The 25,844-nt window shown below is 43.2% G+C and overlaps 1 protein-coding gene across 1 annotated transcript in view; it reads right to left on the minus strand.

The window, feature by feature from the left end:
- LOC145393870 (glutamate receptor 1-like) overlaps positions 1-25,844 on the minus strand; it is a 45,357-nt gene that overhangs the window by 11,780 nt on the left and 7,733 nt on the right. The window contains exons 2-7 of the mRNA XM_080267936.1: positions 25,277-25,387; positions 24,800-24,911; positions 22,328-22,422; positions 13,458-13,703; positions 13,113-13,222; positions 2,896-3,094 (exon numbers count right to left, since the gene is read on the minus strand). Of these exons, the coding sequence (XP_080124062.1) occupies positions 2,896-3,094; positions 13,113-13,222; positions 13,458-13,703; positions 22,328-22,422; positions 24,800-24,911; positions 25,277-25,387 (873 nt within the window). The remainder of the gene's footprint in view (positions 1-2,895; positions 3,095-13,112; positions 13,223-13,457; positions 13,704-22,327; positions 22,423-24,799; positions 24,912-25,276; positions 25,388-25,844) is intronic.

The following is a 25,844-nucleotide window of genomic DNA, read 5'->3' on the forward strand; positions in this document are numbered from 1 at the left end:
TGCAATCTTAAATGTAATACTCGATGATCAATTTAGCACACTAACTCTCAGTGTCTTAAAACTACAGTATATCCAAAGTAACAGTGTTTTTATGTAACACTGCACTGTACTTATCCAGTAGGTATCAGTATCTAAGCATCACACATTTACCATACGGTATGTATCTAGTTGTCACCATATCTATACACCACACACTTATACCTAATGTATCTTTCTTACTTATCACAATATTTCCTTAACTGTTCACCAAATAAACCACAGAGTGATAAAGAACATCTAGGGGAACATGAGTGAAGTACCGAAGCAAAAACAAGAGGAGACCCAATTTGCAAATGGCTGCCCTGACTTGTTAGCAGTCCCTGCCCGTCGCATTATTACCCTGGTCACCTTACTCCACGCTACCGAAATGTCTTGTACACAACTCCACACACTTTCCCCTTCAAACACAAACCTGTAATTAACACACTGCATATGCCACGATCGTAACTCCACATAGCAGCTAAACAAAGTATAATGAATTCCACCAATAACAATTTAGTGTCAGTATATGGACTGACCGAGGAATATATTCCAGTACTCAAGTCCATACCCAAGAACATACCATATTACTACGTTTAAAATCCTCTGATCATGATTCTGTGTACATATAACCATGTAATCTACAAGAAGTAAGTGAATTACACCAGTTACATTAGGTTACAGGCCAGGGAGTAGACTGTAGCACCAGTCGAACAGGGCAGTACTCCCAAGATGTCAAAGCAGATCTGGAGCTCCCGTTTCATCAGCCCTTGGGACTTGATTCTGACCATTCCCCTCTGCTGAACTTTTTCAGTGTTTCAGTAACACAGAGAGTAGGCCAGGATGCTCTCCAATGCAAGTTCCTCTGACTGTCATCAAATTACACACAACACTTCCTATTCAAAATTTTGTTAGAAATGGCATCTCAATACCGAACATCGAAGTGCCTAGGGTGGGGGGACCATAATAGACCCCATCATCCAGCCCTCTCATGGTGACGACCAAACGCGATGCCCAAAACCATTGTCTGACTCACTTTTTTCATTTCTGCAACATTCGCGGCCTTTCCTCTAACTTTTTCTCTGCTGAACACCACCTCCCCTTCTCTAAACCTCACCTTCTCTTCCTCACAGACAATCAACTGTCTGAGACAACTGACAGCAAACCTTTCTCTGTATCCTCCTACTTTCTCTATACTCATTTCAAAGCCAAAGGTGGCTGTTGTTTTTATGTACACAACAACATATCTTGCTCCCAAGTTCCTGAACTTGAATCTTTTGAATTATCTACTCACTGGCTGCTGCTATCCTCTCGCTCTCTGACTAAATATATGTGCACTGAATACTTATCCCCTAATTCTATGATGAAAAATTCTTCGACTCAACACATCCTATTACCTGCTTCTTTCTCTGAAATCTCCATTCCAGGTGATTTCAATGTTTACTACCATATTTGGCTCTCCTCTCCTCACACTGATCCACCTGGTGATGAAGCCTACATCTTTTCTATTTTTAGTGACTAGAGAAGCTTGTACAGCACCCTACCCATATCCCTGACTACCTTGGAGAGAGTTCCAACATACTTGACCTCTCTCGTACCACTAACTCTTCTGCTTACGCTGTTAAACTTTTCTCTTTGTTGGGCTCTTCCAAACACGACCTTATCAGCTTAACCCGTCCTATCGCTCAAGGTCTGTGGACCCTCCCAAGAAGTGGCAACTATGGCACTTTGGAGCTGCTGACTGAAAGGCCCTCAGGAAGAACTTATATGATTTTCCCTGGAATGATTATTGCTTCCATGGCTGGGAGCCATCTGAGGGTGTTTCATGCATTACGGTGGTTGTTCCCTTGGGCATAGAAGCATATGCTCATTTCTCTTATCCTGTGACTAATGCAAAAAAAAAAGAATGGTTTAACCATGCTTGTTGTAGTACAGACAGCCGCGTGGGAACATCGCAGCACACAGGCACACTCTCTCGCTGTGACCGCTCGGCAGTCACTGACCATTTATTGAAAACAAGCAACCATAGTTCCTTTATGTTAATCCGTTCAACACTATACAATATGACTGAAACGTATATATTTATATGTATGCATGTGATGCGATGTCACAAGTTATAAACAATTATTTTTCAGATATACAGAAGATAAACAGTGACAGCCGAAGCATAGTAGTGGCGAAACGTCTGTTTCTCAAACGTGTACAGTACTATTTATGCGCAGACGACAAACTTCATTGCCAACACCACCTGCATTCATTACAAAACACTATCAGGCTCTGAGTTCCATTAAGGATTTATGACCCTTATAGAGCTTTCCTATAATCGTGTGTATGGTCACTGCAAACGACTCTGATTCAGCCCTGTCCAGACTATAACGGCTGATGACGTCACAACAATGCTATCCACAATCCCTGAATGACCAGCAAAGTATTACAATTAACCAAGTGACAATACGCAATAATTTAGTGTTTATGGCATGACTGTTACCATGACAACCCAGCCTCCTCTTGTTATCTTTAGATGACTCTGGGATTGGAAGAGACCAGACCACTTCAGAATAAAAGCCTCTTTGCTGAATATAATCGCCTGAAGTAACTAGAATACAATGAAACATACCTCACCAGACTGAAAGAATTAAACCAACTGGGATTCATACACCAACCAGAAAACACACACACACACACACACACACACACACACACACACACACACACACACACACACACACACACACACACACCAAAACCCGATTCAATAAAAAAAAGTAATCTTGAACTCATTTGTAAAACTTAATCCCTTCCTTTATATACCATCAATCAACTACTCAGTCAAAATACATGAAAAAAAAAAAAAAAAAAAAAAAAAAATAGGCTCACCTCTAAAAACTCCAGGGAAGATCCCCCTTGCAGCGTGCCATACTCCACCTCAGTCTGACTGGCCAAATCGTCCACAGAGTTGATGGGGGTGACCAGCCTCTCGACGGTGAGGAAGGCGGCCAGGTTGGCGGTGTACGAGGAGATTATGATTAGTGTGAAGAACCACCACGCACTTCCCACGAGACGACCCGACAGCGATCTGGATGGTGAACGGTGGAAATTATATGCTGTGAGGGAGACAGTTTTTGTGGGTGGGACGGTGTCAAAGATCGTCTTCAATAATACAGTCTTCCCATCTACAGACGATTTTACTCAACTTGGGAGAGATTTTTTCGAAGAGAACAGGTAAGATAAGAGACTAACACTTCATTAACCCCTTTACTGCAAGAACTCCTGCCTAAATTGCATGTATCGTTTGGTGCCAGTATAAAGATTACAAGTCACCATACTGGAGGATTACGAAGGTGGCCTTTTACATTTTATCACCGCTATCATCACACGAATGTACTGGGTTATCGAGAGATTATTCAAATTGTAGGAGTCAGATAAAGGCCTCATTATACTTTTCAGAGCAGACGTGCGTCCTATTCCTGAGGTGACGTCTTTGGCTTCGTAGCATCTTTTTTGAACGATTTGTTCTGCATACTCGTGTGTGTGTGTGTGTGTGTGTGTGTGTGTGTGTGTGTGTGTGTGTGTGTGTGTGTGTGTGTGTGTGTGTGTGTGTGTGTGTGTGTGTGTGTGTGTGTGTGTGTGTGTGTGTGTGTGTGTGTGTTTTACTCTTGTACATTACGGATGCAAAGTATATCAATATTAAACTTATAGCAAACATGAGGAGGTTAAAGAGAAAGGTGTAGGAAATCTCGCTACGGAAGGGGTGCTGGGAAAGATACAGGAGGGGTTAAGAGCATTCGTCCTAACTGGAAGCCATTCAGTGGTGGCGTAAATGAGAAAAAATGCATTGAAAGGGCTGAATCTGTTTCCTTTTTCAAACTCTTCCAGTCTGAGAGGCCCGTTCTGAGGGGCAGAGAAGTATGCGGTGTTGGCCATTTCACTGCGATTATGTGGTGGAACTATCTATTCATCTATCTATCTATAGCCCGACGCCCTAATCCCGCAAAGGGTGGCCGCAGACAAAACGCCTCCAAGTCGCTCTGTCACCCACCATTTGACTACCCTCCCCCCAACTCACCCCCCCCTCCCTCATATACCTCTCAACTCCATGTCTCCACCTCATCCTCGGTCTACCCCTCCCTCTCCCTCCCTCCACCTCACCTACATACACCCTCTTAGTCAGTCTTTCACTCTCCATTCTCTCCACATGTCCAAACCACCTCAGTGTATTTCTCCTAATCTTTTCAACCACATCCACATCCACCCCACAACGTTCCTTCACTTCTTCATTCGTCAACCTGTCCCTTCATGTCACTCCACATGCTCCTCTCAAGTAACTCATTTCCACTGCTCTCACACTTGACTTGTTCCCTTCTTGCAAGGTCCACACCTGGCTTCCATACGTCAGGGTAGGGATCACAATACTATCATGCAGTGACTTCTTAACTTCCATACTCACCTCCCTATTTCTCATCACTGCTTTCAGTGAACCAACAACCTTGCTTCCCTGCTGTACCCTTTCACGCACTTCATCCCCCAAAGTTCCATCCTTACTCATCACACTACCCCAGTACTTGAATGCACTCACATTCTCCATATCCTCACCATCCAACCTCACTGTACACTCTGTGACTTCATTCCTCTCAAACACCATAACTTTACTTTTGTTTATATTAACTTTCAGCTTCCTCCTCCTACACACTGTCCCAAATTCATTCACCAAACCTTGCAACTCCCATTCATCTTCACTCAACAATACTGTATCATCAGCAAACAGCAGCGCCGGATTCTTCCAAATCTCACCCTCATTCATTACAGCCACCCCCACATCCACTACCCTACCTTGCACCTCCTTTACAACCCCGTCCATGTATATATTAAACAGCATGGAGACATCACACAACCCTGTTTCAGTCCCACATTGAGATCAAAGAACTCACTCAGCTCACCATCCACTCGCACCGTAGCCCTAGCTCCCTCGTACATACTCTTCACAGCACTCAACAATTTCCCCTCCACTGGAACTGCAAAGTTTTATAAAAGTTAAATTGGATCTCTCAGTAATGGACAAATTAAGAGAAGCTGCATCTAAGCTCCTCCATTTAGAAAAGTCTCTAGCTGAATATAATAGCTTGGAGACTGCAAAAAAAAAAAAATAATAATAATAATAATAATGTTATAGGGCTAAACAGTAAAAACAGAGAAAAGAAAATATTATCGTTGGTAGCAGAACACTCCTTTGACATCAAACTACGATTTTTGTACTTTACTCCGGCTACCAACAGGAGAGAGAGAGAGAGAGAGAGAGAGAGAGAGAGATGAAATGAAATGAAATGAAAAGGTAGCACCAGGTAACAAAGACCATATGGCACTGAGTCGCATCACAGAGTGAAAATATGGTAAAGGAGGAATATAAGGGAAAAACGGATAATAAAATTGAATACACAAAATCCCTAAATGAGTTAAAAAGGACATTAAACGGGTAATAGAAAAATACCGAGACTCACTTAAAACATCGCTTAAATCTGGAGGTAGGCAAAGTTAGAATAAAAACGGGAATAGTCGATGGCGAACTCCTGTATGTCGAGAGCAGGCAATGAGAATGTGGTGTACTGACAGGGGAACATTGCAAGCAGGGCAGAAAGGCGGCAAATCGCCAGACATCAAATACCCATGAGTAAGACGAGTATGGCCAATCCGTAAGCGAGCGAGGGCAGTCTCCCAACGGCGGTTACGATGACAAGGCTTGGACCACAGAGAAACAGATTTAACAGTCTGGAGTTTATTACCAGTCAACATGGACCAGCAAGACTGCCACTGCTGTCAAAAGAACGCTCGGAGGACAGGAAAAAAATCAGAAACTGGAACAGATCGAAAGGGCACACAAGGGGACTGGAGGGCTTCGCAAGCCAAGGCATCCACAGTTTCGTTACCACGAATGCCGACATGACCTGGCACCCAGCAGAAAGACACTGATTTTTTCTTGACAGACAGACGAAACAGCCACTCTTGACTCTCTAAGATGAGAGGATGGAAGCGCGAAGTTGACTGCAACAGAAGGAGTGCACTAGGGGAGTCAGAGAATAGAACGAAGGACGATGAAGGATGGCTGTAACATTTAAGGGCCACAAGTAATAAAGCATGAAGTTCAGCCATCATAACTGAAGCTACTGAAGGAAGGCTATACTGACATGAATGATCAGGGAACTGAACTGCAAACTCAGTACCGTGTGGCATTTTTTATCCATCTGTATTGACATGGACTACAGAGGCATGTTCGACAAGATGTGAGTGAAAGGAAGATCTAAGAACTATGGAAGATGTAGACGACTTTGAGGAAGGCAATATGGAAGAACAAACAGAGGGACGTGGCAGCAGCCAAGGTGGAAACCGCCCAGGGCGAAATAAGAGAACACTGTCTATGGAAACTGGAAAGGACGAGAGGAAGGACTGAACACGAAGTATGAAAGGGGGTCGATGACGGGGATGGGTTAAATAATAATCTACAACAGAGGAATGTATTCTGAGCACCAACAAAGACACTCTGATGTTGTCTCAAGAAATAGCGAAGAGAAAGTAATGCACGACGTATATAAAGCGAAGGATAACCTGACTCTGCATAAAGACTCTCTACTGGAGAGGAGCAGACAGCACCAAGCGCTAAACGAAGACCAAAATGGTGTACCAAATCAAGTTTTAGTAATGTACGAGCGGGAGCAGAGGAGTAAACTTGGCACCCATAGTCTAATTTTGATAAAATAAGGGCTCGATGAAGGTTAAGTAGGCATGTACAGTCAGCACCCCAAGACACATGGGATAAAATTTGCAGGAGACATAGATATTGTAAAGTCGACACCTTCAAAGAAGAAATATAAGCGTCCCATGTCAACTTAGAATCAAAGATCAGGCCCGAGAATCTAGTAGATGTCCGATACTGGAAAGGATGATGATAAAGACAGAGAGGTGGGTGAAGTGAATGACGACTTCGAGTCAAGGTCACTGCACACGAATTAGAAGTGGAGAACCGAAAACCATGAGCAGTAGCCCAAGAAGAAGCATTCGTAATAGCAGACTGAAGAAGACTCTGTAACACTACGGAATTAGAGCTTGCAGCATAGACAGCAAAGCTGTCAACATATAAAGAAGAATGTACACCTACTGGGAGAGACGCAACAATATCATTAATTGCAATAAGGAAAAGTGTTGTGCTAAGAACCCTGCCCTGAGGAACTCCTTCGTATTGTGGGCAGGAATCAGACAAACTATTGCAGATGCGAACAGAAAAGGACCTATTTGTCAAATATTATTGAATAAAAACTTTTGTATTGCCAACAATACCAAATAATTGGACTGTACGAAGAATATGATACTTCCACGCTGTATCATATGCCTTCTCAAGATCAAAAAACACAGCAAGGACTGATTCACCTTTGGAAAACGCAGCCCTAACATACGTTTCTAACTTAATCAATGGGTCCAAAATACTTCGCATCTTTTGGTAGCCAAATTGAGTCGGAGATAAAAGATGGTTAGATTCTAACAACCACATTAGCCTAGCATTAACCATACGTTCCAGGACTTTGCAAAGACAGCTCGTCAGAGCAATTGGACAATAATCTTGAGGAAGATGGCCATCTTTAAATGGCTTGAGGAAAGGAATAATAAACACGATGTGCCAACTTGGGGGAAATTCGCCTGTGGTCCAAACACAAATATAAAGTGCTAATAAAAAAACCGAAGCCCCGCCGATGAGAGGTGTTTAAGCATACTGTAATGAACATCATCTAAACCTTCATATGTATCTCTGCAAGAACGAATGGCATCACGTAATTCCGCCGACGTAAAAGGAGCATTATGATGTTCTTCATCAGAGAGGTGGAAGTGGAGCGGATGATGCTCTGCTGTCGAACGAAGTTTATGAAAGTCACTCGTCAGATGAGAGCCTTTACTAACCTCACTAAAATGTTCGCCTAGAGCACTGGCATCTAAGCAGGGATCTGCTATGGAAGTACCATGCAGATGGAGGACCGGAGCAGGAAATGGTAGCCATTTACCTGCTATCTGAGGGATACAGGCCCAAACCACCGAGATGGGCGTGTTAGAATTAACTCGAGAAACATATAGCTTCCATTTGGATTTCTTGGCCTCTTTAACTGTTTGACGAAAGGCAGTGCTGGCACGTCGGAAAAGTATAAGCTGATAAACTTTATCAGCGGTATGACATTTGCGGTGATAGCTCTTCCAAGTAGCCCGTTTCATGCGGAGAGCATATCTTGTACACAAGAAGAAGGAACAGAAAGAGGAGTTGTATAGGAAGTAAAAGCTGTCCAATTCGCTCGAGCAAAATACCAACGTGGAGGGCGTGGAGTAGGAGAATATGACGTGAGTTGAAGATGTATTGGAAAATGATCACTAAACAGACAATCTTGAAGGACAGACCAATTGAAGTCAAGAGAAAGAGATGGAGAACACAATGAAAGGTCAATGCAGGAAAAGGTATGCGTACGTGCATCGAAGTGGGTGGGAACACCAGTATTGAGGACAAGAAGCTCATGATGGTAAATAAAAGATCCCATCAGTCGACCACGAGGATTGATAACAGAATCACCCCACAGGGGATTTCGACTATTAAAATCACCAAGTAAAAGGTATGGAGAAGGGAGACTGGAGAGCAGGATGGCTAATGCTGAAAAATCAAGTGCCACTGAGGGGGAGAAATAGAGAGAAACAATTGTTAACCAACGTCTAAGAAATGTGTGGGCTATAATGCAGGGGAACTCAGTAGAAATTTGTAATGGTTCAAATGGAACCGTATGGTGGATCAAAATGCAAACATTAGAAATGGAATGAGGTGAGTTAAAAAAGGTATAATTGGGGACAGGAGGTGGGGACTCCTGAAGGCGAGTCTCCTGTAAGCAAAGCACCATAGGTTGGTGAGCAGAAAGCAAATAACCTAGTCGTTACATTGTGAGGTAAAACTGCGTAAATTCCACTGTAAAACAGACATCGTAACATAAAACAGAGGATCAGAACAATGACAAAACTGATGGTGCTAAAAAGCTACGTTTGTTGAAGAAGAGGTTACCTTTGAGTAAGCAAAGTGGGTACTGAAGAACCACTGGAGAACTGAGTGGTGGTAGGGCATGACTTGGGCAAGGAAGAACGGTGGTGAGGGAAGGGGGTTTCTTCCCCTGGAGGCAAAGGAAGGTCTAAAAGGGATTTGACGATAGGCTTACTTGAAGTTGAGGCGGGGGAAGAAAAGAAAGGAAGAAGTAACGGAGAGATTACTGATGAAGTAGAGGATATAGACGCTGCAGCCTCAGGGGGAAGAGGAGTGGAAGGAAGAGTGAGAGGAGGAGGAGAGTGAACATCGGCAGAAATGGTAATTGTAGAAGTGGAAATGGGGACGGTTGCAGCAGTGGTTGGAACAAACAATGGTGAAGAGGTATCCTGAAGAAACCGTGTAACTTTCTGGATAGTTTCGGGAGAACTTTCATCCGAAGATGCATGACGAAGTGGAGGGAAGTCAGACCTGGAGTAGAGAGGAGGCATGCAGCGCTTTTGGTGAACAGGACGCGACCCACGATGGGCTTTACGTTTCTTGACCGACTGAAGGGGAGTGGCAGGGTGGGAGAGGCGTGGCCAAGAACGGGAAGGATGCGACACGGGTGCGGAAGTAGATGATGACGTAGGTGGGGTAGAGGAAAGAGAGGTGGAAGTAGAGGAACCGAGAACTGAAAAGGAATTTGATAACGGAATAGGGGTGGACGAAGAAGGGCAAGAGGTGGTTGAGAGAGAAACAGACAAAGGTTGGGGCGCAAAAAGAGAACAAGAAGGCTGTAAAGAAAACGAGGGAGAGGACAAAGAAGTGACAGACATCTGAGGTTGCAACAGAAGAATAGAGACAATAGGCTGTGGCAGTAGCATCTGTATAGCCTTGACGTTGTGCTTCCCAGCGAGCTTCAGCCCGGCAGAGTCCAGTGGACCTCACATTAAAATTTATACGAAGGGCAACGACGATCAGTGGCGGTATGCTCACCTCTACAATTAGGACAGCAGTGATGATCCGAGGGGCATTCATTATCCTTATGATCTGAAGATGAACAAAGGCAGCACATAGGAGTGGATCTGCAAAATTTCAGGGGGTGTCCAAACTTCCAGCAAGCACGGCATTGACGAGGGACTTAGGGAGATTCTTTAACGTTTAGCTTGAGACCACCAAGCATAACAGTGGTAGGTATGGTACGGCTGTCAAAATGGATTTTTACAATATTTATAGAATAGTGGCAGCGATGCGTAGGAGGAAGCGATTAACAATGTACCGTAACAACTTTATGACCCCGGAGTTCTAAAATCTCCTGGATAAGAAAAGAACGCTCTGGCCACTGACGGTCACCAAGATCGACATAGTGGACTCTAAGACTGTCCCTACACAAGAGTTGAGGGGAACATTTTTTGTTAAAATAATCGGTGTACCGGCAGGACTAAGTAAACTGATCATCGCAGTCGCCTGTTCTTCGGACTGAACTGTTACAATATGAGAGCCATCTGGACGAGACGTAAATTGGACATCTTTGCCCACCTGCTTCAATAGGCAACACTGAAAAAGTAGGTCATCGCCTGCTAGAGGGGCAGTTGAGGGAATGTTAAAAAACTTGGTCCAGGTCTGGGGGCCGAACAAAGCTTGGAATTTGTCATGTTCTGTTTGCTTAGGAAATGGGAGTAGAGATGGACGAGGATGAGAGATACGCGTGGAAAAGGTAGATGAGGTAAGAGGAAGATAAGGTTCTAGAGTAATGATAGAGGAGGAGCTAGTAGAGGAGGACTGGGCAGAAATTGGAGGAGAAGAAGATGAGGGGGAGGGGGAGGAGGAAAGATGCGGAAAAGTGGAGGTAGTCGGTGGGATGTCCGAAAGAGAAGCCGAGGTCATTACCTGGGTCAGGTCGGTGGCAGAACCGGGGAAGGGGGAACTAATATCCAAATCCATAATGGTATATGAAACAGGAAAGGCTCATCATGACGGTTGAAAAACGAAGGACATTAAGGGCGAAACCCCGAGTCTAGAGGCCCGGCCAACGACCCCAATGGGGGTCAAACTCTAGTGTGCACCCCTTACCCTACCCTGGAAGGGATAGCGACACTGCACCAGAGAACAAAGATTCCCTGCACATCAAAGGGTCACCAGCCAATGACCGAGAGTCCCGCCGCTGAGCCATGGCACCCTCGGAACAAACAGCCGCAGCCCAGCGGCGGTTCCGCCTCCACAGAGGGTCCCTCTGCAGAGATCTGCACACCGCGGTGGTGCCGAACCATCATGATCCCCACCACTGGCCAAGACAATAGCCCAAGGGCACACCCAGTCCTTCCTGTTGCAACTTATGCGTGGTAAATGATAAGAATTTTGATGAATGTGGAAAAGTCCAAGCCATTTAAAGCCAAATGATAGCATAGAGAGAGACAGGAGAAAACGAAAGAAGTGATAGAAAAAGAATAGTGCCTTGTAAAATTAGTTGAGGCAACGACTGGGCCCAAGGAGGGGGGAGAGAGGAGAGCAGAATGGACTTGAAGGCCATCTTGCAACCAGGCCTCCACGTCTGTGGAGGGAATGAAGGTACCCTGCTAGAGCTCCCCACACATCAAGCCCCAGTCGATGCCCCCGAAGCCTCCCACGACGGCAACAAGCAAAGGAACGGAAGAGAGAGAGAGAGAGAGAGAGAGAGGATGGATGAAACACATACACACACACACAAACTAATCCCATTTAGCCATACATTCTCTTTTTCTGCCTGTCTCTCCGATAAACATGGATTCACCAGTTATTATAAACAGTAAAGCCGAACCATCTCTACATAAATAAAATTAAAATAAATAAACATATGGTATACTAAACATCAGAAGTCTTGTCGCCTCTCCTGCTTTTCTCTCCATGGGGTTCGATAGTCAGTCCAGTGAATCAGCGGCAACCAACATCGATGATTTGGTATGGCACTGGTATAAAGTCATCAGAGTCGGGTGCTATGGATTCACCACACTGATTTTCAAAGCTCATGATGGGCAGAAGTGACAGGACTTTTGATGGAGACTGTACATAAAGCCTGTATGGTTGATGTATGTTTCTCGCTGCTCTTCAGATATGGTTTTTAAACGTATGTGGTAGGTGGGGGCGCTCACCATCCACTCACTCGATCCAGTGCTGGTTTGGGTCTCTGCCCTTTCCTCTCTTCCATCCTTCCTCATCTCCCTTTCTTTCCTTCATTCTTTCCATTTTCTTCTGCCTATTGGTGACTTTACACTTCCTCTCCTGTCTTTCTTTCCTCTTCCTTCTGCCTATGGGTAGTTCTACACTGAGTGACATGCCAAATGGTTTCCTGTACCCTACACCAGGAAACCATTTACAACGCTGGCTGGTAACCATATAACCAAATTACGGCGCCTGCTTGTTTAGTAGGTAATTAAGGTGGTACAGTCGGACTGAGCTTGTGTAGGTTTATATCCATGGGATTGTTGGGGTTTATTGCTCACGTAATACCACTCAGGGATGAGTGAGGCTGGTCACTCTCATCTTAAATGTCAGGACCAACTTGCCTAGCCCCGGGTTCCTACGCTCCTCATGGGGCGACATAGGATTGGATGATGGATGGATGGATATAATTATCATGAAGCCTATCTATAAATATTTACGTCAGACCAACTAGAAAAACACAGGCCATAAACCCAGTATAGTCAATATAATACTGCAGTTGTACCTAACCTTGCATAGAAATCAATCCTCTGTTGCATGTATTCCCCAGGGTGAACCTGAGACCATGACTTTGTATGTGTTTGTCTGTCTCTCTCTCTTTTAGGATTCTTTAGACCAGCAATTATCAAGTAAGTCTTTCTACTAACATAAAACCCAGACAACCGAGAAATAACCGTAATATATGTACGGTCTGTGTATCAGCATTAATAATTCTCACCTGTTCAGGCCAGAATTCCGTGACCCTTTAATACCTGTAATCATGGAGCAAGTCTTTCCATTAATATTTAAACCAGACCTCGTAGGAAAAAAAAAATGGTTATTATCTGTATGATGTATGTACAGTATCTATGAAACTGCTGCTCACCTTGGGCAGATATCGACCCCTTGTTGCATGAACGCCCCCAGGGTGAACCACAGACTGTTGCAGATGCTGAAGTCGTTGCTGACACCTGACTTGCCGTACATCTCTATCACCTGCGGGAGAAAGGGGAGGGGACGATATGGCTACATATGTTACTATTATTATTATTATTATTATTATTTTATTATTATTATTATTACCAGTTACACCCCGTGTGTGTGTGTGTGTGTGTGTGTGTGTGTAAACTTGACAGTCCGTCGACTGAGGCTCAGCATTCCTTTTACACATCAGTTACTTCCCTCACCAAAGTAACCATCACCTCACCCGTACATTCCCCTAACTACTCACCTTCCACTCGCTGGGGCTGAATCTGCTGACGAGGAACAGGACGATGGAAACCCCGACGCAGGCGAAGGTGATGCAGGTCCAAATCTCGTGGGAGAGTGGCGACATGAAGCTGAACACTCCGGGTTTCTCCTTGGCGGGTTTCTTGATCATGATGGAGATGCCTTGGGTCATGAAGGGCTTGGTGAAGTCGACTACCTGTTCCCTCGAAGATGTGATGGTTAGTGGCGCGATCGCTATGTCCGCCTCCTGTTGCCCAGAGAAAATGTATGAGTTTAGAAGTATGTTGGAGCTTAATATACGAAGCAAAATCGAAAAACTGAAAAACATTAATCATCATCATCATAACAGTAATGTATCGTGATGCTGACAATTCTCTGTGATGCCGATAATTAATTGATAAACAAACCGTTTTGCGTTATGCTCCACTATACCCCCACACACATATCAACCCCCTTTACAGCAGTACAGACATACGCAGACCCCCAACACTTTCCAGAGTCACCATCCCCCCCCCATTCTACACATACAAAACACACACACACACACACACACACACACACACACACAATTCATTCACATTCACACAACCCCTCTCCTCCCCAGGACACTGATATCTCCCGTTTATTTGCTATACACTACTTATTTCATTACGTCCACGGAACCGCTTATATTACGACACAATAAGCGTCCGCCATTAACGAATATACTCGTACAGTAAAGGAAGAACTTATCTTTCTCAATGCTCAGCACTTCAGCCAGTCATGTCCCTCTTTATACAGGTTGGGGTTTAATTCATAAATTACGTGTGCTTCTTATGGCTGTTACCGCAAATCTCCACTCGCTAAATTTTGACATACGTTCCACTTGGTAAACTGTAACATACGTATAGTAGTGAGGATTTAGATCCAGTCTAGATTAGCTCCATCAATTCGAGGAAATCAGACATCCTCCTTATCCTCATAGTGTTGTTTCTAGTTTACAAGCCATGTTGCTGTGAAATTAAGTTAATCTTCTCCTCTCAGTATTATTATTTATCCTCCTCCTGCTTTCCTTTTATTATTATTGTTTAAGAGTGCTGTGGTGGGGCATGCAGAAGAGGTGTGTGGTGTGAGACGTGTGGGTGGTTGTGTAAGAAAAGGAAGTGAATGGTGGTGCGAGGAAGTACGTATGGCTGTGGCTGAGAAGAGACGTGCATATGAAGTGTGGCTGCAAAGGAAGGATGAGGTGTCATATGAGAGGTATAAGGAAAAGAGGAATAGGGCGAGAAGGGCTGTGCGTGATGCTAAAGTGGCAGCAGATGAGAGGTGGGGTAGGCGGCTGATTGAGAATTTTCAACAGAATAAGAAAATGTTCTGGAAGGAGGTTAAAAGGGTGCGAAAGGGAGAGTCTGGGAAGGAAGAGCGAGTAAAAGCAGAGGATGGAAGGATGTTAACTGAGATGGATGCAGTAAGGAAGAGATGGGCAGAGTATTTTGAAAGATTGTTAAATGTAGAGGAGGAAAGGGTGGCTGAGACTGTGGCGGATGGAAGGGTGCAAGGAATAAATGTGTTGGGAGAGTTGAATGATTCTTTGATCACGAAGGAGGAAGTGGAGAAGACAGTAAAGGAGATGAAAACAGGGAAAGCTGCAGGTATGGATGGGTGTGCTGTGGAATGCCTGAAGGGTGGTGAATTGACTATTGTTGACTGGTTAGTAAGACTGCTGAATGTGTGCTTTGTGAAAGGTATGGTGCCAATTGACTAGGCAATTGCTTGCGTGGTCCCGTTGTATAAGGGCAAGGGTGATAAGTATGAATGTACTAGCTTTAGGGGTATAAGTCTGTTGAGCGTTGTAGGTAAGGTGTATGGTAGAGTGTTAATTATGAGAGTTAGAGAGGGTACAGAGGGAGTGATTGGTGATGAGCAGTGTGACTTTAGGAGAGGGAAGGGATGCTTGTATCAGGTGTTCGCTGTGAGACAAGTGTGTGAAAAGTATTTAATGAAAGGCAAGGATGTGTTTTGGGCATTCATGGATTTAGAGAAAGCGTATGATAGAATTGATAGGGAGGCTTTTTGGACTGTTTTAAGATTGTATGGACTTCATGGTAGGTTACTAAAAGGGGTGAATAGTTTTTATGTAAATAGTAGAGCGTGTGTAAGAGTGGGAAATGCTGTGAGTGATTGGTTTCCCGTGAGAGTGGGGCTGCAACAGGGATGTGTGATGTCGCCTTGTTTGTTTATTATTTATATGGATGGTGTTGCAAGGGAGGTGAATGCAAGAGTTTTAGGTGGAGGTCTGAGTCTGGTGAATGATGATGGTGGAGAGCGGAATCTGAAGCAGCGGCTGTTTGCAGATGATACTGCACTGGTGGCTGATTCAGAAGAGAGATTGAGACAGTTGGTAGAGGAGTTTGGAAGGGTGTATGATAGGAGGAATTTGAAAGTAAATGAGAATAAGAGTAAAGTGATGAACTGTACAAGGTTGGTATATGGTAGGAGGATGAATATAGTTCTGAATGGTGAGTTGCTTGAGGAGGAAGAGTGTTTTAAATATTTAGGGTCACATGTTGCTGTGGATGGAAGAATAGATGCAGAAGTGAAGTTTAGAATGAATGAAGTAGGAAAGGTGCTGGGAGGAATGAAAAAAGTGTTTAGATGTCGTTCGCTTAGAATGGATGTAAAGAGAAGGCTGTATGAGGGTGTTGTGGAACCGACTGCGTTATATGGGGCTGAAACATGGAATATGGGTGTAGCAGAAAGGAAAAGTTTGAATGTAATGGAGATGAGGTGTCTGAGGAGTATGCGAGGAGTGACGCGTATGGATCGAGTGCAAAATGATAAAGTGCAAAGGAGAACTGGAGTTGTTCGGGAGATGGCTGGTAAAGCTGAGCAGAGGGTGTTGCGATGGTTTTGGCATATGGAGAGAATGGATAATGAGCGGTGAAAAAGATAACTAGATCTGATGTGAGAGGTGTAAGGCTGAGAGGGAGACCACGAATAGGATGGATGGACAGTGTGAAGAAAGCGCTGGATGTGAGAGGGATGTCTGCTGAGCAAGGAAGAGTGGCTGTGCGTGACAGAAATAAATGGAGAGAAATTGTGAATTAATAAATGATGACGCAACCCTGAGGGGATATTCTCCACATTTGGTCTGATCAGCTAGTCAGGTCAGTTGCGGGTAAGGGGATGGGTCTATTATGATGTGGCAGGGGTAAACCAGCTCTGCTGTCGGGCCCTGCTGCGGATGTCACTGATTGCACTACGCAGTTGACCCTTGTGCGGTGTGGTGTGGTGAGGATCTGTCCCTTCTCCCCTTTGGGGCTAAGATACGATTGAATGTGTTTGAATGGATGAGTAAATGGGGAGTGTGTCGTCCCGTCTCGGCTACCTCCCTTTCCTTGGGGGATGCATACTAGGTATATAGATAAGTAGATTATTATTATTATTATTACTGTTATTATTTTAATTACTGATCTTCCTTTTCCTTTTCTTCCCCCTGTTATCTTTCCTCTGTCCCCTCTTGTTATCGTCATTACCCTTCACTTCTTTTCCTTCTTCCTCTCCGTTTTTTTTTTTTCTGTTCGTATTCACCTTTCCTCTGCTCGTTTCCCCCTCTCTTTTGCTCCTCTTCCACTCTTACATTCTTCTTCGTCCAACGCCTTCACTTCCTCACCTCCTCCTCTTTCTCTACATCTCTCTGTTCCTTCTCCACCTACTCTCCTCCTCCTCTTCCTCCTCCTTTTATTCCTTCTTTTGTCATGTTACATTACCTCTTCCCACTTTCTCATCTTCCTCCTCTCGTCCCCTTTCTTCTCCGTCTCCTACTGCCATCTGAGGGTTATTTCACAGCAGTATCTGACAGTGACCGGTGCATATTTTCTTCCTTTAGTGCATTAAGAGTCCACAGATGAAAGATATGTCTTGCCGTAAATTAAGCTCATTCACACAAGTTTTGACTTGAAAGAGTTCACTTAATCATACCGTGGAGAAAAGAGGAAAAAAATTCATGGTAAAACAGCGCACAGAATTTAACCTTAAATCAATATAAGGTACCGCTACGGACACCAGTCTGTTGACTCGCCCATGATAACAGGTAGACACCGAGTAATGACTCTCGAAACCTAGTAACGGGATCCCAAGACCTTAACAAATTCCTCTGAATACAATGTTCTAGGTGAAGTACTGTATTCTCTATGATGTGGAACGATATTCCTGGCTGGAGCTATGCATTGTAATACTAATGTTAACAGACTAAATGATATTTAAACAGATAAACTTCAGTGGCTTTCTGTTATCTTGTTTTTGTTTTTTCTTGGACAGAACCATTTGTGGGCTCCTGGCCTTTGGCTCCTTCTTCCTTGCATTAAAAAAATCGTAAATTATAAACGTGACAGTTGAGGTAATCAAGATAAATGACTAATAAAAACCAATGATTCCACTTTAGCTGTATATCACCTGAGTGGGTAGTAACGTAAGTGCCTCCATCCCCAAAGGAACTAACAGCCAGCATCGAGCTCTTACCACTGAACGCACATTATTACATTACAACAGAACAGCGTTTCTTAACCTTTTCCGACCTCAACACCCCCTCTGTAATAAGGTCTCAGTCCAGCACCCCTCTACATCTGGTTACTGGGACTGCAGTTGCTACACTACTGCAGGGTTAAAGTGAAGTGAAGTACTGCCTAACAGTTTACTTTATGGTCTCAAAAAAAAAAAAAAAAAAAAAATCAAGGAAGCCAATACTAAGCAAATTCAATAAGAAAAAATATAATGCAGCATTTTCCAGCACCCCCTAAAATTGATTTCAGCACCCCAGGTTAAGAAACGCTGCAATAGAATATATAACCCCCGGTACTTTAACACATGCCCCCACGCATCTATCCAGTTATTGAAATATAAATTATATAATGTAGCAACTGGGGCTACACAATAGGAAAATTACAATTAACTACCAAGTTAGTATAACGAACACCCTAACAGTTCTAATTCATGACTAATATAAATGTACTGGTAAACAGTAGCTATGCATAATAGATAAATACCTTCCAAGCGTGAAATCATGATATCGTCTTGATAAAAAAATCAGCCACATTCTCACCAAAGCAGCTGGACACTGACCTCAGGCCACTCACTCACGCTCACGGTCACACTAGCGGAGTACACTAAACAAATAACAAACTAGATCCGCACTGGAAACTAGGTAACCTTCACCATTAACCGTGATATATGTATGATCTGTAAACTTGTGAATCTTTTTGTGTATTACATACGTTATGTATTACATTTTTATTTTATTCATTTAAATTGTTATATCATTTTCATATTACTCTCTACAGAAAAATTTCAGAACAGAGACTTGGTTTATTCGAGTTGGCTTCGTCACGAACAACCTTGATACTTTTCTTCACAAACTGTCACAGGCAACGCTGAATTCACAGTTTATATATTACTACCTTAGGTTATTATATATTTTTAGGTTATTAATATTACGGCAAAGATTCCTGGGATTTCCATGGTGAATGCATGGGTTATGTGGCCCACTTCTTTGGGCATACTGTTGATTAGTTCTCCGACTAACGTATTTTTTCTACTCCAGGCTTGCTGTACCCTACCAAACCCCACCTGCAGGTGTTAAATGGGCGGGACGATGATGATGACGATGATGATGATGATGATGATCTAAATACGTTACTATTCGTAATCTTAAAAAATTTGCGAACAGTATAAATATTCCTACAGTACACTCCCCACAATGATGGCTCACGACAGTATAAATAATATTGTCTAGTACACAGAACGTAAATAAATTATCATTAATACAGTGATAAAGACATTTTAAGTCATCAGATTTGGGGGCCTCTCATCAAACCTTGTGAGATGGACCCAGGATAACATCTATCTATTTATCTATTCAAACATCAGTATTCATTTATATCCACTCATCCAATGTCACTTCTATCTGACCTTGCATCGTGTGTGTGTGTGTGTGTGTGTGTGTGTGTGTGTGTGTGTGTGTGTGTGTGTGTGTGTGTGTGTGTGTGTGTGTGTGTGTGTGTGTGTGTGTGTGTGTGTGTGTGTGTGTGTGTGTGTTTGCGAGAGCGAGAGAGAGAGAGAGAGAGAGAGAGAGAGAGAGAGAGAGAGAGAGAGAGAGAGTAATTTGACTGACGTTTCGTCTGTCTTTTCAAAGGGGATTATTCGGACTGCATATTTTATTTCATTCATTCGTTCATCATCTAATCCTGTGTTGCCCCATGACGAACAGAGAAGCCCGGGTCTAGGCATGTTGGTCCTGACATTTAAGGTGAGTGACCGGCCTCACTCATCCCTGAGTGGCATTACGTGAGCAATAAACCTCAAACATCCCTTGGATATAAACCTGCATAGGCTCAATCTGATTGGAGCGCCTTAATTACCCACTAACCACCAGGTGCTATAATTTGGTTATGTGGTTACCATACAGCATAGTAAATGACTTCCTGGTATACAGGAAACCATTTGGCTTGTTACTTAGTGTAGAGGCACCCGTAGAGCAGCACTACATCGAGTGAGTGGATGGTGAGCGCCCCCACCATATATATAAGTAAGGCTCATTCTTTTTTTATCTCATTCACAAGCATGTCAGGAGTCCAACATGGCAAGAATAATTTTGGTCTATCTATCTATGTATTGCCAGACGCCTCAATCCCGTTCGAGGTGGCCACAAACAAATCGCCTCCACGTCGCCCTGTCCCCCGCCATTTCACTGCCCTGCTCCCAACTCACACCCCCCTCTCTCATATACCTCTCCACCCCATCCCTCCATCTCATCCTCGGCCTCCCCCTTCCTCTCCCCCCCTCCACCTCACTCACATACATTCTCTTCGTCAGTCTTTCACTCTCCATCCTATCCACATGGCCAAACCACTTCAGTGTATTCCTCCTAACGCTTCCTATCACATCCACATTCACACAACAAAGCCCCTTATATCCTCATTTGTCAGCCTATCTCTCCATGTGAACTCATTTCCACTGCTCTCACTCTTGACTTGTGTCCTTCCAACAACGTCCAAGCTTCACTTTCATACGTTAGAGTTGGTATCACAATACTGTCATGTAGTAACTTTTTCACTTCCATGCTCACTTCCCTGTTTCTTATCACTGCTTTCAAGGAACCAGCAACCTTTCTTCCCTGCTGTACCCTTTCAAGCACTTCACCCTCCAAACCTCCATCCTTACTCATCACACTACCCAAGTACTTAAACATACTCACATTTTCCAATTCCTCACCATCCAACTTCGCTGTACATTCACTGACTTCACCTCTCTCAAAGACCATCACTTTACTCTTCACTACATTCACCTTTAGATTCCGTTTCTTACACACTTTCCCAAACTCATCCACCAAGCCTTGCAGCTCCCCTTCGTCTTCACTCAACAACACAGAATCATCTGCAAACAACAGTACAGGGAGTTTCCAAACACTACCCTCTCTCACCAGGGCCACTCCAACATCCACTACCCTACCTTGTACCTCTTTTATTACCCCATCCATGTACAGATTGAACAACCATGAAGACATGACACATCCCTGTTTCAACCCAACCTTCAAAGAGAAAAATTCACTCAGTTCACCATCCACACGCACTGCAGCCTTAGCACCATCATACATACTCTTCACAGCATTCCAGCAACTTCTCATCTACTCCATATAATCTTTAATACCTTTCCACACAATCCTTGTCTATCCACTCCTGTCATATGCTTTCTCCAAATCCATGAATGCCACATACAACTTCTTTCCCTTCTCTAGAAACTTTTCCACTAAAGATCCAAGAATGAATATCTGATCTACACAACCTCTTCCCTTCCTAAAGCCTCCCTGTTCTTCTCCAACTAATTCCTCTATTCTTTCTCTGACTCTGTCAATAAGTATTCTACCATACACCTTTTCCTATTACAATAAGAAAACAAATGTTCCTATGATTACAACACACTTCTTTTCCCCCCTTTTCCTTTGTACAAGGGAATAATTATTCCTGACTTCCAATCCTCCAGGACTCTACCTTCCTCCCAGGCCAATCTGCGCATCTTCCACATTCATTCTACTACTATTTCTCCCCCATGCTTCAGCATTTCACCACACACTCCATCAATTCCTGGGGCTTTCCCCAATTTAACTTTCTTCATTTGCTTCCCACAACTTCTATCCTACTGATTTCTTCCTGACTTCTCACCTCCCCTTCTTCTTCCAGCCATTCCCCAGCCACTTGTACTCGCATTACTTCCATCCTCTATGTTCAACAATTCAGCTTAAAGTGTTCTCTCCATCTGCTCACCTTTTTCTCCCCTTCACCACTAGCAATCTACCATTTTTATCTTTCACTCCCCTGCTAACTTCACTTCCAACCCTGTCTTACTCTCTTCACCTCTTTCCAGAACATTTTCTTACAGTCCACTCCACTTTACACTTAAATTCCTTCCAAATTCCTCATCCACTCTCTTCTTACTCTATCTTACTAATCTTTTCACCTCTCTCTTTCTTTCTACATACAACTCTCTCTTCCGCTCTCTCTACTTCTTCCTTGCCAGGTTATAATTACACACTGTAACCTAGGTGAGGGATTTCTCTCTCTCTCTCTCTCTCTCTCTCTCTCTCTCTCTCTCTCTCTCTCTCCCAGACGGTTTTTTATTTAAAGTTTAGGGAGACCTCTTGTAATGTAAGGTTAAATGACGGCAATATAGTACCACTAGTTCCTATACCTTTCTCCAAAGCTGAATAGGGCCTCAACTTAGTCTGAAGATGTAAGACAGAAACTTAAACTTACATCATGTGAGAGAATTATTTAAAAGAAAATGAAAGAAGAGAAAACCAATGGAGGGTAACTGAAGTAAAATTAAGGCAACACTGACCTGTCTCACCAGCTCCCCCACCATGCCGTCCCAGCCACCGTACTGGCCATCGTTCTGGCCACCGTAATTGTTGTCCTTCACGAGTTCCAATGTGTCTGGAAAAAAAATCCCGTGAGTAAATAGGTTAACAGATACACAGGCTAGCATTACACAAGAGGAATATGATTATGAGATATATAAATTACTGGGCACCACAGGTGTTCTTCAAAGTTGTTAATATCTAGGGGAAAAAAAAAACTGTGGGTAAGTACATTAACAAGACGAAATCGATAAGGAAACAATATGTGATCTACAGAAAATACAATAACCTTCACACGTTGCAATGTGTCTTGCGGGACACAGACGAGTGAGTAACAGATTAATGGGAAAGAGGGCACCAAGTATACAATAACATAACTATGCGACAGAGACAAAACCCTACAAGCAAGGAAGAAGATGCCATTATTAAACAAGATCACCCAAGCAGCCCGTACCTCCACTGAGGCAGCACCATTCCCCTTACATGTATTTCAGACTTTTTTTTTTACTTTTTTTTCAAACAAATTTATTACGTCCTTCTGATATTCCTGTCATTATACGAAACAAAATAGTCAGAGGTTACAATAAACTAAGAGGGCAATGACTGTTGTGAAAGAAATTCCTAAAGCGCCATAAATATATCCTGCATCTCCAACACGAAAACGAAAGTAATTACCACTAAAGACAAAGAAATTTGTCTCCTAAAATAACACTTTCACAATCTATAAACGCTTTCACTTATTCTGCACAATCACAGGACGATTCTATTCGGCTTAGAGAAATTTTGCCCGTCAAAGAATTGATACCTCACGATTAACCTTGTGTGGTAGGTTGTGGCAACCATCATCCACTCACTTGATGTAGTGCTCCCTACTTATCCATCACCTGCTTCATTCTTCTTGTGTCTGCCCTCTTCTCTTCCTATTTCTCCCACCTTTTTCTCCCATCTTTCCTGTCCATTTTTCTTTTTCAGGTGTCTTTACATTGAATGAGAGGCATCATGGTTTCCTGTAAGCCAGGAAACCTTGTACAACGCTAGGTGGTAGCCATATTATCAATTGTTACGTGTTCCCTACATGTCAACAAGTGGACTGGCGTAGGGTTAGTGTCCCTCCCCTTAAAAAGACAAATGGCGACCCTTTACGGGATTATGGCGTCTAGGTCGTTATAGATAGATACATGGGCAATTAACCTTTACACAGGTAGAAACTTCCACTCAACTGAACAAAATACTCACAGGAATTTTCCATGAATATAATAACAAATAATGCGTCCAAGGCATCGACAATATTAAAACACACGTTAACTCTTTACACTCTGACATCTCCATTTAAGTACTTAAAAACCGAGTATTTTTGTTGTATATTATTTTTTCTTTTGTTCCCCCTCACTTTCCCCCCCCAACTCCTTTTTCCCCCCTTGCCTACACACCCAGTGACCGCCTCAACACTCCGGGGAGTATAATAACTGTTGAGGGCCAAACAGCTACGGGTACACGACACCTATCAGAAGGCAGCCAGGGTGGGTGTATAAGAAGAGGCATTCTAGAAAATTCCCTGTCCAAGTGGAACCGGTTTTACGTTGAAACGGGCCCCAGCAACTGAACCGCGTCACGTAGCCAACAAGAACTCCCATAACCCCCCAACCCCTGACATACCATGCAAACATTTTCTACGACTGTAAAAGAGCACATAAATATCAATCTCCAACAAAACAATCCGAAAATACACAAGTACCTTAGAAGTTGTAAACCTACGAAACTATTTAGGTTACCTCCCTATTACTGGTAACCTCATTACATAAGGCAAAAACCTTAAAGATTGATTAACAATCAGATGGAAGCCAGAAAATACCATGTGCTCTCATAAATTTAAAAAAGAATCCAGAAATAACATCTTCACCTCAAACACCAAAAAATGTAGTATTATAAACAGATTTCTGTACCTGCTTACACAAATGCACCTCATGAAATAGAAGCACAGATCAAGACGCAAACCACTCAAATTTATTCCTTACCCCTAAAAATACATTGAAAAGTCAAATATCTATATATCAATTGCCAGACTCCTTTAATCCCATGTAAGGGATTATTACAAAAAAATCGCCTCCATGTCGCCTTTACGTCCCCCGCCATTTCACTACTCTGCTCCCAGTGCACACCCCCTCTCTCATTTACCTCTCTACTCCATCCCTCCATCTCAATCCATGGCCTCCCCCTCCCTATCCACCTCACCTCACTCCCATACACCCTCCTCGTCAGTCTCTCATCTCCATCCTCCTCCCTTATGGCCAAAAATCAAATACAATTAATTCTGAGGAAAGAGGTCAAGAGGTCTTCAATAGCCCTTGTAGGGATGATTCCCAGAAATTTACCTTAAAATACCCCAGAAATATTCTGTTACTATCTAATACCTTCCCATTTTCCAGCACAAATCCCCAAACTCATATACTCACAGTTAATTCCGAGGAAGGATGCCAAGAGGTCAGCGAGGTCTTTAGCGTATCCCTCGTAACGATCATTGCCAGTGTAGTTACCGTCCTTCCTTAGCATCAAGAATGGCTTTTCCTGTGATTAGAGAAAACGGGGCCGCTATATTATCTCAAGGAACATGGGATCACACAAATTTTTCAACTAATGTATATAAAATTCCTCCTTCTGAGAGAGAGAGAGAGAGAGAGAGAGAGAAATGATAAGGTAGCACCAGGTAACAAAGACCAAATGGCACTAAGACGCATCACAGAGTGAAAATATTTAAAAGGAGGAAACTAAGGGAAAATGGAAGATAAAATTAAATGTCATACAAAATCCCTAAATGAGTTAAAAAGGACATTAAACGGGTAATTGAAAAATACCGAGACTCACTTAAAATATCGCTTAAATCTGGAGGTCGGCAGAGAGAGAGAGAGAGAGAGAGAGAGAGATACACGCACCAATATGGATGTAACGATGTAAGATCTGTCAGCCATCACCCGGTCAGTCATGTGGCTCGTGTACTTGACCGCCACTGTTTCCAGCCCTTGGGTGTCGCTCCACGTCCCGATCTGAAAGAGAAAGAAAATATGAGAATAAATGAATGAATGAACTATCTACCGCCAGGAAACAAAAGCCATGTGACATTAAGGTAGAAAATTATAACGGCAGAGAGGAAACTGGTAATTTTAAAGGTTAACTACGTGTATATACGACAAACGAAGAACATGAGTAATTAGAACTGGATAGGATATTAATGTGACTGTGTAATGGTATAAGACGTGTAATAGATAAAGAGGGAGATTAAAACACACACACACACACACACACACACACACACACACACACACACACACACACACACAGCCATTTGTCCGGGTTGCTCCTCAGGTGGATGATAAGTGCTCTTGTTGCTTCCGCAGACGATTTTATTCAGCTTAATACAGACTCTTCGAACTTAATGGATTCTATTGCATAAACCCTTCACGAACCCCTTCCTTCCTCGAGGCCCGTCCTTGGCTGGAGAAT

The sequence above is a fragment of the Coenobita brevimanus genome, chromosome 1 (assembly GCF_032717465.1).
Source record: "Coenobita brevimanus isolate Jiangsu-jjx chromosome 1, ASM3271746v2, whole genome shotgun sequence".
Lineage (NCBI taxonomy): Eukaryota > Metazoa > Arthropoda > Malacostraca > Decapoda > Coenobitidae > Coenobita > Coenobita brevimanus.